This window comes from Ipomoea nil, unplaced genomic scaffold (assembly GCF_001879475.1).
Source record: "Ipomoea nil cultivar Tokyo-kokei standard unplaced genomic scaffold, Asagao_1.1 scaffold2845, whole genome shotgun sequence".
Taxonomy (NCBI): domain Eukaryota; kingdom Viridiplantae; phylum Streptophyta; class Magnoliopsida; order Solanales; family Convolvulaceae; genus Ipomoea; species Ipomoea nil.
Window position 1 is genome coordinate 7188440 of NW_017619273.1, and position 12880 is coordinate 7201319.

Here is a 12880-nt window from a genome sequence, read left to right on the forward strand (position 1 = left end):
CTATATGGGAGGTCGTGAGATCTTGATTCAATGGTTGATGATATCATTTAAACAATTAGAATGTTTGGTTCAGTGGTTGATGAAATCATTTAAACAATTAGAATGTTTTATTATTTAAGCTTAAAAGTATATTGGAGTTTATAAATTGTGTTTTAATTTTAAATTGACTTTTTGATAATTAATATTTACTATTTAATTATTTATTAGTGATTTGGTGCATACTTTTATTTATTAATGTACTAATTTTAATTATAAAATAATTAATATTTACAAATATACCTTTATATTTTTACATTTACACATTTCCCCCACATTTTGTTTCCAATACATTTTAAAATTATCATTTCTCTGTTTACCACTTATATGCCAAAGACCACCATATGGTCAAACGAAGTTAACATATTATATCTTAAGTGCAAATACATAATTTTTAAACCAAATTCATAATGCATGCAAGGTAGACCTGGTCTTTGGTATAACAATTGTATGTTGAGGGCCTTCTTTTAGCTTCATTAAACATTTAAACCCTCAATTCCACCAATTCTGAACGCCATGAAATATCTCTCCTTATTTGTGGCCCAAAGAACCCAGAAAGAAATAGCAAGTCCAACTCATCTAATTATACACCCAATGAATGATGAGGCTAATTTTTTTATTTTTTATGTTTAGAACTATTGAGGCTGTTACAATGCAGTATATATTCATAACTATTTTCTCAACTTACTGAAGCACAAAAAGTATCTGTGGCTCAAACCCACAACCTTTCTTATGGAAGAGCAACTTGGTGCCACTAGACCACAAGGTCCTGAGAGAATAACAAGGCTAATTAACCCAACGTAAACGTAGTAATCAATTCAAAAGAGATGGTTTAAACTTGACAGATGAACATCTAATCTATTCAGAAATGAAAGCTTTGGAGGATAACAAGCTAGCACCATAGAAGAGAAATTCAATTTTATATCACTCACTCAAATCTAATTAATAAGAGAAAAAAAAAAAAAAAAAAAACATCCAATACTAGAAAATGGATCAGAAATTGGCAATCAGCAACCATACGGCTTATATTGCAAAACACTGCAAAGCCATCTGCTAAATCATTTTAACCTCTCTTTTTTTCCTTTCTTTTGCTTTAATGATCATTCGACTTAAGCCATTACAATGTACACAGTTATACCTTCCCAAGTTTGCATGCTCGAATAAGGCGGTTTTCAAGTCTCTGTACCATTTTGCAAGTCACTACGCTTGGTGCAATCCAATTTGCGCCTCTTTACATCCAGCTTGGGTTTCAACTGATAAAATAGTATAGTATGTTTGTGAGTCAGCTGCCACAAAACGTCCCGAAAAATTCCAGATTGCTCAAAGACAAAGCATTATTAAAGCAAGTAATCTATGAGATAACTGGACGAGGAGATGTGGAAACGTATGTATAATCTACTAAGACCTACACAGTATATGCTTAAAGTAAGTGGGCAGTCCCAAATTAGTACAAACAGTCGAGCAGTGAGCTGGAGACCTAGTTTCTCACATGTAAATTTCACTACTTATACAATGTAAATAGCCAATGGTCACTAACCAGCTTGGTTGGCGTGAGTGGCCGTGCACTCTCATCCCCCTTAAGAGAGGTCAGGAGTTCAAAACCCCTCTCGTATGAAAAAAACCAATCTGACTAGCACTTTGGGGATTAATCTGAGTATGGTACATGCTTAAAGGTGCCTCCTACAGTTAGGACCTGCTTAGGACACCTCATGGCCTGACCAAAAATAGCCAATGGTCACTCAAAAGTCAAAACCCCCCGCCAATAACACACATTGACCCTTTTGTTTTTTTTTTTTTTTCATAGAGCAACCTCTTAGTAAATAACTTGCTTGTATAAACCAAACAAAAAGAATGAAGATACACAAAGATGGCCAGAACCCATACCATCTCTATATACTTTAATTGCTTCAAAACTTCAGCTGTTTCTAGCTCCTGAAACCAAAAAGATAGATCACATAAAACTTGAAGATACGTTACATTACCACTGATGCCAGACACAAGTATGAAGACAACGGATGAAAATGAAAAATAGAAAGAAGTGGGAGTAAAGAAAATGAAAGAACGGATTAGCGTAAAGTGCCAGTTTGACCCAGATAATACAAGGGGCTAAAAATTTGGAACGAGGCAATTCTACATTGACTAAAACCTAAACTGAAATAATGAAATTCCATAGCAAAAGGCAAATGCACCAGTTATTCTGCAATCTGCAGATAGCGTTAAGAGAAAATACACCTTTTGCTCTTTTCAGAGTCATGAAATCAAAATCTCACAGAACTCATCAAACATGTAGGAAAAGAAAACAGATGCAACAACAAAGTGAGCGTGCAAGGTTAACAAATGCAAGAATGATTAAAGGATGCAGAAACAAAGAATAATTAATATACCTGAGGTACAGCGCAATCAGCATGTGCTGGATCCCAAAGAACAGATTGGAAGCATTCCCAGTCATCTGTTTGAACTTCAAAGAGTGGTGCCCTGTATCATTAACTCTCTGTTGAGATTAAAATATCAACTGAACCAGAATTCAACTGGTTATGCAATATAAGATACTGATTATTCACAAGCTCAGGGACCCATCAAAGTCACAGAATAAGTACGTCTCCTACTGATTAATGCTGACAATATCTATACTGATTTCTCATGCAAATAAATCATGTAAACAAAAAGAAATGCATATATCTTCCGAGATCCTTGACATTGCATACAAACAAAAAACACTACATCAAAAGGAATTGTTGCATAAGTCATGAAAAAAAGCTTGCCCATACCAAATATGTACAAGTACAAGCACCATTGCAAACATGTTTATAGAATTTAAAGACGTGCAAAATCAATTTCATGATATACTTTCAAGGTTACACCCTATTAACTAATATACTTTATAGTTGTTGGCATAACTGATCATGATACATTTTCTCTGAAATTAGTTTTTCCTTTTACTTGGGGAAAACTTTTTACCTGCGCCATTTCCCACAAATAGTTCCATCAACATCTTCCCCAATACCTTCTATGACCTGCTGGCATTGTAGCCAATTCCCAATAGAACTGACCCTGAAAGGCTTATTTGTACTGCTGTCCTGAAAATAGCAAGTCCAACAGCTTCTAAACAGTTTTTACAGAACTCAGCAGCCAATTGGATCAAAACAGTTACATCAAAAGAAGTCTTACATGCAAACTTTCAGAAGGATCCATTTCGACTGGTTCAGTGATAGGACTAGCACTAGCCTCACTGTATCAGATATGGAAAACCAAAAGAACAATTACATGACATAGGAATATTAGAAATGCAATGCAGACAATCATAAACCTAAGCATGTGAATGAAGGGACTACAATACGCATATTTGTATAAGGCACAAGACAATAATGCACAGAATACATCACATTACAGTGTTACAATGAGTTTAGTGTTCAAAGCATGAAGTCATGCATATATCAAATGTGTTGCAAACAGTTCTGCATACGTTGAGATGCAACTAGAACAGACAATTCCGAGCAGCATAACCTTCAATCTCATATTTTTACCATCACAGTTCTTCAATTTTTTCTGAATGCACTTAAAATGAAATTTTAAAACACGATGTTTAGCAGGTGGATCAAAAAGTACTAAAACAAGACACATGTAGTGAAAATCAATAGAATAGCTCCTGAGACATGTAGCAGAATCAAGCAAGTAATATCTTGTAAAAGCCAAAGCATACAAAAAACAAACAAAAAACAAACAAAAAACAAAAAACAAAAACAAAACAAAACAAAACAAAACAAAAAACCTTTAATAGTGCTAAGCACTAACAATGAATGCTCAGGAATGTGAAGTTCATATGCCTGTACAATGGGAAATGTCCTCACAATTTCTTCTTCCATGAGGGGATACAAAATAATCAACAAAAAAGGTGACAGAACATACTTATTGACAGGATCACTCCAGTCAGGAACGTCAGCCTGAAACTGATTACCAATACGAACAGAAGTGTTATATGGTTCTGTGCTCCTCAACATGGAAGCTATAATTCCTGATTCTCCTTTAGATAATATGTTGCTACATCCACCAGCTTCCATGCTAACATGTAAAGATATACTGCTTGAGTTCTCCTTTAGTAGTTTTCGCTTCTTTCTCAAGCAAGAGAGACAAAACCACTCGTCATATGGTACTTTCTTTACACGAGGATTGCAGCAAGAGAGATGGAATGTGTCATTGCAATTATCACAAATTAGCATTTTTAGTGTAGTATCAGTACAGCCACAGACTTTGCATGGGATTAGACAGCAGTTACGGGTAGAAGTGAAAGCCTGTGTAGTACAAATGTTTTCAAGAAGCCCATGCTTTCTAAGGATTGAGATGCATATATCCCTTTCTGGCATATTATCATGCAGTCCTTCAGGAACCAATGCACCAGAGGAGGAGCACTCACTGGTATCATCTACATCATTTTTCAGAGATGCTGAACCAAGATCCAAATTTGACTTGGAAGACGAACAATTTTCATTTAGGCATGGGTTCAATAAACCAAGTGTATCACTTCTTGAAGCTTCTTCTGAACAGCGATAGTCCCCATCAGGACATCCATTACATGATTCTGACTTCGAGAAGAGGGGTTCTGCATTGCGTTCTACAGGGGTCCTATTTGAAGATCTAGTAGCATCTGTTTCAACCTCCAATTCAAAAATTCTTTGTTCCTTCCCACCCCCTGAAAGAGCTTCAGAACACATGGCAGAATCACAACCGCCAGCACATCCAACTTTAGCTGATGATTGGGGTGGGCAAGTAGGAGGGGTGTTTCTCTGGAACTTTTTCCGGTAGTATACAGCAAGGTTAGAACTTCCTGAAATAGTTCTGAAAGCTGATAGCTGAGAAACACTTGGAGGAGCTAAGGAACAGGGGCTGAGGCCATCGTCAGCTTTGGATTCCACAAGTACAGATTTTCCACATCTGTCGATACGGTGTTGGTCATGCTGTGAACACATTTTCCAATACTGAGATGTTTGAAACCAGTCACATATGATAGCTTGTTCAGCAATCTCAAGTGAGAAGTGGGTGAATAGAGCAGCTTGAACACATTCAGGTAAAGAATACTGTATCAGCATAGCAATAAAACCATGCAGAAAGTCAAAGAATATGCTTTCCCGCCTTTACAAATCAAGACAAAAGATCCACCAACAAAAATGCTTTCACGCTTTAGGAATCAAAATGCACAAGATGATTGGCCAAGTTACTATAAGATGACCTTTCCCAATCTGCTGACTGATGATGCTAACTGATCAGATAGAAGAAAAAGTAATAAGATAAAATTAATGCAAAAAAGGAAGCTTAAAATATATCTCTTTCGTGTGGTCTCAAAGAAAGGAAATAACAAGAAATCCAAAACTTTCACCCCAACTAAACAAAAAAACAAATAGTTTATCAGTATACAGGAAACAAGCATCCCTAGTTCCAAAATGATTCTTATTTCATTTCCACAAGCGAAGAAAGAAGCCAAAAAATTGATTCACATCACTACTTAGTCATGCCACCATGGTAAGAAAACTCGTTTCATAGTTCACAGAGATATTCATGTAGTTTTAATGCAGCCTTTTGAAACCGATTTATCTTAATTATAATTTAGATTCACGCAGGGAAACTTCATCCATCTGTAGTTAGAAATCTGGAGAAGAGATAGTATCTACTATCTAGCAAATGGGCAACTATAAGCAACTACAGGGCAAGTCTTGCATTACAAATATTGAACGGTTAATATGCAAATAATTTCTTAACCTTTTATTGAACCATCTCAAACAGGCGTAGCACAAACCACCTAGAGGAAATGCATGTGCTAAGGAAATACTTTAAGGGAACAGAGAATAGAAGAACCCATAACAGGAAATAAAAATAGGCAAAACAAAAAATCAAAAGTACTGAAAGGAGATAATGAAAGAACAAGAATATTTGAAAATGTAGTTGAAATTTCTTAGCAACAAACCAAACAGATTAAGTAATAACTCTAATCATATATCCATATCATATAACGTAACACACTTTTAACATTATAAAGTTGCCTGTGACTTGGTTATAGGTTCCTTAATATCACACATATTCCATTGGCTAAGATGCAATCCATGAACAGAGTGCACTTACCACTCACTACGAGATCAGAGTATATGCCCATTTGCTAAGGAATTATCAGACAAAGAAATTCACAATTCAAAGACACAAAATTCTAGTCCCCCTTCCACAAAAATCATAGGCGGCACTTAATTATCTAGTGAAGGACTGAAGACAAGTTCTGCTCTCATCTATGCATTAGCTTTGATTTTCTCCCACCTTTTATACTGCATAATTGCTAACTGAAATTTTTACATCTATAACACTTGTCACTAGTTAAAAGATAGGAGCTCAGGCACCCAACAAACCAATAAAGAAGTTAATGAGGCCATACAAGTGCACAGGCCTAGGGCACAATAATTTGCTAATTTTTCAATCTCCCAAACTTGGGCACCTTCATTTCCATATTCAACATAGAACTGCCACAAGTTAAGGAAAAAGAGATTAACTTATTTCTTCAATCCCACAAATAGTATTGCCTCCAATTCCATCTCCACCAGAAATTTGACATAAGTTTTTGCGATATTTTACTTTTTCCCTTCCCCATCTTAAAACTCATACACAGATCTAGGGCATAAAAAACTAAATAATTACTCTTTCCTTTCTTCAATCTCCCAAATGTTATTGATTTAAATTCCATCTCCCAAACTTTGCTGCTGTCAATTCCAACTCCAATGAAAATCCCTCACAAGGTATAAAGAATCTAATTTTATTTCAATATCCCAAACTTTACCAACTTCAATTTCATGTCACAAGTTAAGGGGATTATTTAACATCCCCCTTTCCCATGTAAGAACTCAGAACCCAGAAGCAACCACTACCTTCATCTCCAATCAATGCCAAATTCATTAATTAGTAATGATTATTATTCTTTTTCAATACCAGAAGCATAATGAACAGAGAAATTGTTTACCCAAAAAGAAAACAAACCAGAATCATCTAGTGGTTCTGAAGATCCAATACATCATAGTTGAAGATTAAAAATGCATGGGCAGTCCATCAATCAATCAAGAAAGGCAAAAGAATTGGGAAAAAGTCAAGAACGTTCGAACAAGCATGAACATGAATTAGATCCCCACGCCATTTCTATGCATACCATTATTCTGTATGATTCTTGAAGCTATATTCCTAATAAACATTTGGAAATTTGTATAGAGGAGAAGTAATGGTAGATTAGAGAATTCTTACAACTGTGAAAACCAAGGGCGGGCACTGCTATGGCCAAGGAGAAGGCTCTCTTGGGTCTTCCCCGGAGTGGGGTTTAGCAACAACGTAGTGTTTAACCATTTATATGTAGTGGCATTTGTGTCTTTTGAATTCTCATCTTTCTCAAAATGGTTTCATCATAATAACTAAATTCAACCTATTTGAATTTTGGTGTATTTTATGTGATTTGAGAATTGTGTTATTATTCTTTGTATGTTTTATTTTAGAAATTATATGGTACTAATTAATCATTTTTTTTTTTTTGAAATCCAAAAACCATTCTAAATGTTCAATACAAAAAGGAAACAAAATCAACCAACAAGAGGAACCAGTTTGAGAACGAGTAGCTCTTGCCAAGACATGAGCAAACTTATTCACTGATCTAGAAACCTATTGAATGGATACTATTTCAAAGTGTCGTTGAATCGCCCGGCACTCACAAAGAACACAACCTGCATACAATAAATCCTAAGATGTGCCATTGAGCAACCTACAGACATTTTGGCAATCATAATAAATGGCTACCTTAGTGAATCTCATCTCCTTAGTATAAAATTTAGTCCAAATTGTAAGATTATTAGATTTTCAAAATTCGAATAAGCATGAGATTACTAATTCATGTTTCAGTTAAAGAGTGTGTTATTAAATAAGTAATGAGTGTGATGGCCTATAAAGTAAGTTTCAATTGGATTCTCATATAATTAATTTTGTATTTATGTAAATTTCACTTTTACTTTGATAGATTTTGGATTTAAGAACATGTTTTATTTCACATATCATCCAATTCATTATTTCTTTCTTTGTTTTACGACCCTTTGTTTGCTAAGATTACTTTTCTTTGCACTTTTTTCAAAATTTTGCTTTTTTTTTTTTAGGGTAGGGTAGGGTAGGGGAGGGGGAGGGGGGGTTCCTCATAATTAACCCTGAAGTTGTAATCAAGTTTCTGTTAATTTCAATCGAATTGTTTTGCCATTTTCCATTTTTTAAAAAAATCACTTATCAACACACACACAAACACAAAATTTGTGGTAATTTGATTAATTGGAGAACACGGAAACCTGCCCAGGAAAACACCAAACATTTTCTGCAACTTTAACCAGAAGATTATTTGATTAATTAATTTTTTATTATTATTTGATTAATTAGTTTTTTTGTAACATTTTATTATTTCAAAATATTAAAATTTAAAAATATTGAGCAGTTTTTTCAATTAGCTTTTTGAAAAAATCATTAAGTAATTAGCTATCAGCTAACAATTAATTTACCAAACATCTTTCTACAATCATATTAACTAGTTAAACTCACAAACACAATCAGCTAAAAATTATTTACAGAACACCCCGTATTTGGCAACCCTTCTCTTCATGAACACACACACCCACACATACACATGAGGAAATTAAAAGGAAATTAAGTCAAAACGCTGTCTATAAATACACCTTATTAGCCCAAGCCATGGAGAAACAACACACACATTCAACTATCAAATATATATTGCAAAGAGAGAGAGAGGAGGAGGGGAAATGGCATACGAGGGATCACCGCAGGGAATGGGAAAAGCAGCAGGGGAAGATTACGGTGGAGAGAACAGCAAGAAGGGAACATTTCCAGGGCCGAAGCCGGGAAGTGTGAAGCCGAAAGACATGATGGGAGAAAAGATCGGCAAGACAGTGAGTTCCATGTTCAAGAATGACAAGAAGAATAAGATCATCCCCAACCCCAAGGGACACTAGTATCAACCATATATATATGTTTCAATTCCACCATTAAATTAGGTTGTCTGATCTCTTCTATTTCGGTATCAGAACGAATGATTGTGTTTGGTGTCAAATTGTCCCACTGTACGTGTATTAGCTAAATGATCATTGTATGTGTTGTATTTCGGCATAAATTATGTTTTCATGTAACATATATACACCTAAATTTAATGTAATATATTTATTAATTGTTCATATTCCCAATTTCCATGTGATTTCTCCACGGTTATCTACCTTCCATCGGCTTTAAAGTGTTGCACATAGTTTTACCAGACAACTTATTCTTAAATAATTTTGATTAACAATAACTTTGTAAAGAAAGAGTACTTTAGCATTATAAGAATTTATATATTTTTAACAAGTAAAATGGTCTAGGAGTAAATATAATATAATTCAATAAACATAATATCAACACCAAAACACGCATAAAATTATGGTAAACCGAAAACGCAGAGGCAAGCAAACAGATCCCAACTGGGTGTCCAAAATCCCTCTCGGCATCTTCTACATAAACGCGCGCGCGCAAAAGCAATATTAATATATATTATTTCTCGAGTAAACATAATATTAAGTATTAATCCTAGATAGCAATTGGAAGAAAAATTAAGGTTTGAATTTTAACACAATTAGCAATGTAGAGATTATACTTAAAGTGGACAGATTTATTATTTACATCCTTTTAAATAGATCTGAATTTGGGATTCAACCTATTGCTCTTCTGAAATTGACATCAACTTTATGCCGTTATTCTCACGGAAACTTGCCTAAGAAAACATCAACTTTATGCGGTTATTCTGTAACAGATTTATGATGTCATTTTTCAATGGAATTATGATGTCATTTTTCATTTTTCTGAGACACAATATATACTAACACTAAAACACACAAGGTTGTGGTATAGTGATAGATTGGAGAACACGGAAACTTAATTGCCTAAGAAAACAACTGACATTTTGTGGAAGAACACACTAATATGAACCTTAACACACACACCCACAGTACACATCAAATGGGGAGCAGAACAGAAACTTTCACAAACACACCACACATTTTCTGGAAGTTTAATTTAACCATTCACACTCTAATATGAACCTCTTAACACAAACCCACACACCCACACAACAAGAAAAAAGAAAATATTAATTTACCAACACTTCAAACTAACTTTTTGAGAAAGTCATTTTAATTGTAATCAGCTAAGTAGCTGACAGCTAACGGCTAATCAATTTACCAAACACTTTTCTACAATCAACTAATTTTATCAACTAGTCAAACCAGTAACCCACCTAACAGTCATTTACCAAAACACCTCTAAGTAAATAAAAATTATTTAAGAATAAGTTGTTAGGTAAAACTATGTGCAACAGTTTAAAGCCGATCCAAGGCAGAGAACAGTGGAGAAACCAAATGGAAATTCGGAATATGAACAATGAATGAGTATTACATTAAATTTATTAGGTGTTACATGAAAACATAATTTATGCAGAAATACAACATATACAGTGATCGTTTAGCTAATACACGTACAGTGGGACAATTTGACACCAAACACATACAATGCATTCTGATATCGAAATAGAAGAGACAACCTAAGCTAATTTAATGGTGGAAACATGGTTGTTATTACTACTGTCCCTTGGGGATGATCATATTCTTCTTGTCATTCTTGAACATGGAAATCACTGTCTTGCCGATCTTTTCTCCCATCATGGAGGAAACAAATATAACGGGAGTGTTTGGTAAATAACTGTTAGCGGTTAGTTATTAATTAATTGGGTTAGTAGGTTTAACGGGTTGATAGCAAAAAGTGTTTGGTAAATTAGCTGATAGTTGATTACATTTAAAATGACTTTATTAAAAAATTAATCAAAAAAGTTGTTTTGAGCATCTTTTCAAATTTTAACATTTTTGAGCAAATAAACTGTTACGAAAAGTTAATTAATCAAATACTTATATTGATTGATTAATCAAGTCAAACAGTTAATAGTGATCAAAATTAACTGATAAGCTAATTGTGTTAGCAATGTGTTGTTATACATCTTCCGGTTAAACTTTCAGAAAGTGAAAGGTGTTTACTTTGATTTCCGTGCTCCCCAATCAATTAGTATACCATAACAGTGTTTCTGTGATTCTGTCAACAATTTCGGCACAATATACTGTGTGGGTATGAAATAATGACATCATAAATCCGTCACATATTGGCATAAATTAAAAGTTGGTTTGGAACCTAGCAAATATTTAATGGAAAATGATTTTTAAAACATCACTAATTTTTTGAAAAATAATTTAATTTTCTAGTGTATGACTTAATGTTAGAAAACTATATTTTGTCTGTTTGATAGAAAGTGAAAAAATTATATTTTTTTTGTCCGGTTCATTTTCAGAAAATAGACATATTATTTGTTATATAATAATAATAATAAGAAGAAGAAGAAGTGGTACGGTGTTTGTGGTGGTGGTGTGACAATAGTAGTGTTGGTGATAGACACTACACTTACATAATAGTTACTGTTTTTGCTATTTTATATTTAATAGTTACTGTTTTTGCTATTTTATATTTCTTTCATTTACATCGAAATATAATCATTATTACTACATTTCATATACTTACATCATTACTGCGTTGATCTTTTTTTTAATTAAGAGTTCTTGCCATTAAATTGTAAGAAAAAAATAAAATTAAATTTAAAAAAAAAAAAAAAAAAACCCACACACAAACACATACTCCCTCAGTTTTATTTTGTGTTTAATTCCGTTTAACTGAAGTTATTTATGGAGTACAATTTAATTTTTCATACTTATTTAGTTTAATATATTTAACAAGTAAAATGGTCTAGAAGGAGGAATAAATATAATATAATTCAATAATAAACATAATATAAAAGGAAAGAATAACATTTGAATTATCAACGCCGAAACAAGCATAAAATTGTGGTAAACAAAAAACACAGACACGCAAACAGATCCCAACTGGGTGTCCAAAATTCCTCTTGGCCCTTTCTACATAAAAAAGCGCACGCACAAAAGCAAAATTAATACTCCGTATATTATTGACGCGTAAACATAGTATTAACTATTAACCTCGAAATTGTCAGCTACTCAGCTCAGGCTTAACTCACATGTGTAATATGTAATATTTGGAAAAAGAAACTAAAGTTGAAATCTTGACATTGTAGGAATTATGCCCAAAGTGAACAGATCCCTTATTTATACCTTCCAAAGGCCGGGATTTGAAATTCAACTTTTTGAGAAAAGTATTAACCTTGAAATTCACATAAACTTTATGCAGTTAATCTGTAACAGATTTATGATGTCATATTTCATTTTCTGAGACACATATATACTAACACTAAAACACACAAGGTTGTGGTATAGTGATAGATTGGAGAACACGGAAAATTGCCTAAGAAAACAACTGACATTTAATTTTGTGGAAGAACACACTAATATGAACCTTAACACACAAACCCACACATCAAATGGGGAGCACAACAGAAACTTTCACAAACAACACCACACATTTTCTGGAAGTTTAACCATTCACACTCTAATATCAACCTCTTAACACAAACCCACACACCCACACACCAAGAAGAAAATAATAATAAATTTGCTGCTAGTCTGCCTATAAATTCAGCTCATTCCCAAGCCATGGAGAAACAATACGCTCAACTATCAAAAATATATATTGCAAAGAGAAAGAGAGACAGAGGGAAGCGAAAATGGCAGATAAGGGATCAAAGGGAATGGGGAAAGCAGGAAAGGATTACGGTGGAGAGAGCAGCAAGGGAACATTTCCGGGA

At 33.9% G+C, this 12880-nt stretch overlaps 1 protein-coding gene across 1 annotated transcript; it reads right to left on the reverse strand.

Moving 5' to 3' along the window:
* Positions 1–937: 937 nt before the first annotated feature.
* Positions 938–7405, reverse strand: LOC109160167. Its single transcript, XM_019308372.1, has 7 exons — positions 7303–7405; positions 3943–5290; positions 3205–3265; positions 2995–3113; positions 2421–2511; positions 1921–1968; positions 938–1289 (listed from the first exon to the last, which is right to left on the reverse strand). Exons 2-7 carry the CDS (start codon positions 5118–5120, stop codon positions 1209–1211), a joined length of 1578 nt encoding a protein of 525 aa, XP_019163917.1. The 5' UTR covers positions 5121–5290; positions 7303–7405; the 3' UTR covers positions 938–1208.
* Positions 7406–12880: the final 5475 nt, after the last annotated feature.

Excerpts from the sequence above, each read along its gene's own strand:
- LOC109160167 (XM_019308372.1), bottom strand. The coding sequence starts at position 5,120 with ATGCTGATACAGTATTCTTTACCTGAATGTGTTCAAGCTGCTCTATTC. Across the intron at positions 1,969-2,420 it reads CTGATTGCGCTGTACCTCAG|GAGCTAGAAACAGCTGAAGT; the intron begins GTATATTAATTA and ends TTTTGGTTTCAG. Across the intron at positions 1,290-1,920 it reads AATTAAAGTATATAGAGATG|TTGAAACCCAAGCTGGATGT; the intron begins GTATGGGTTCTG and ends CTATTTTATCAG.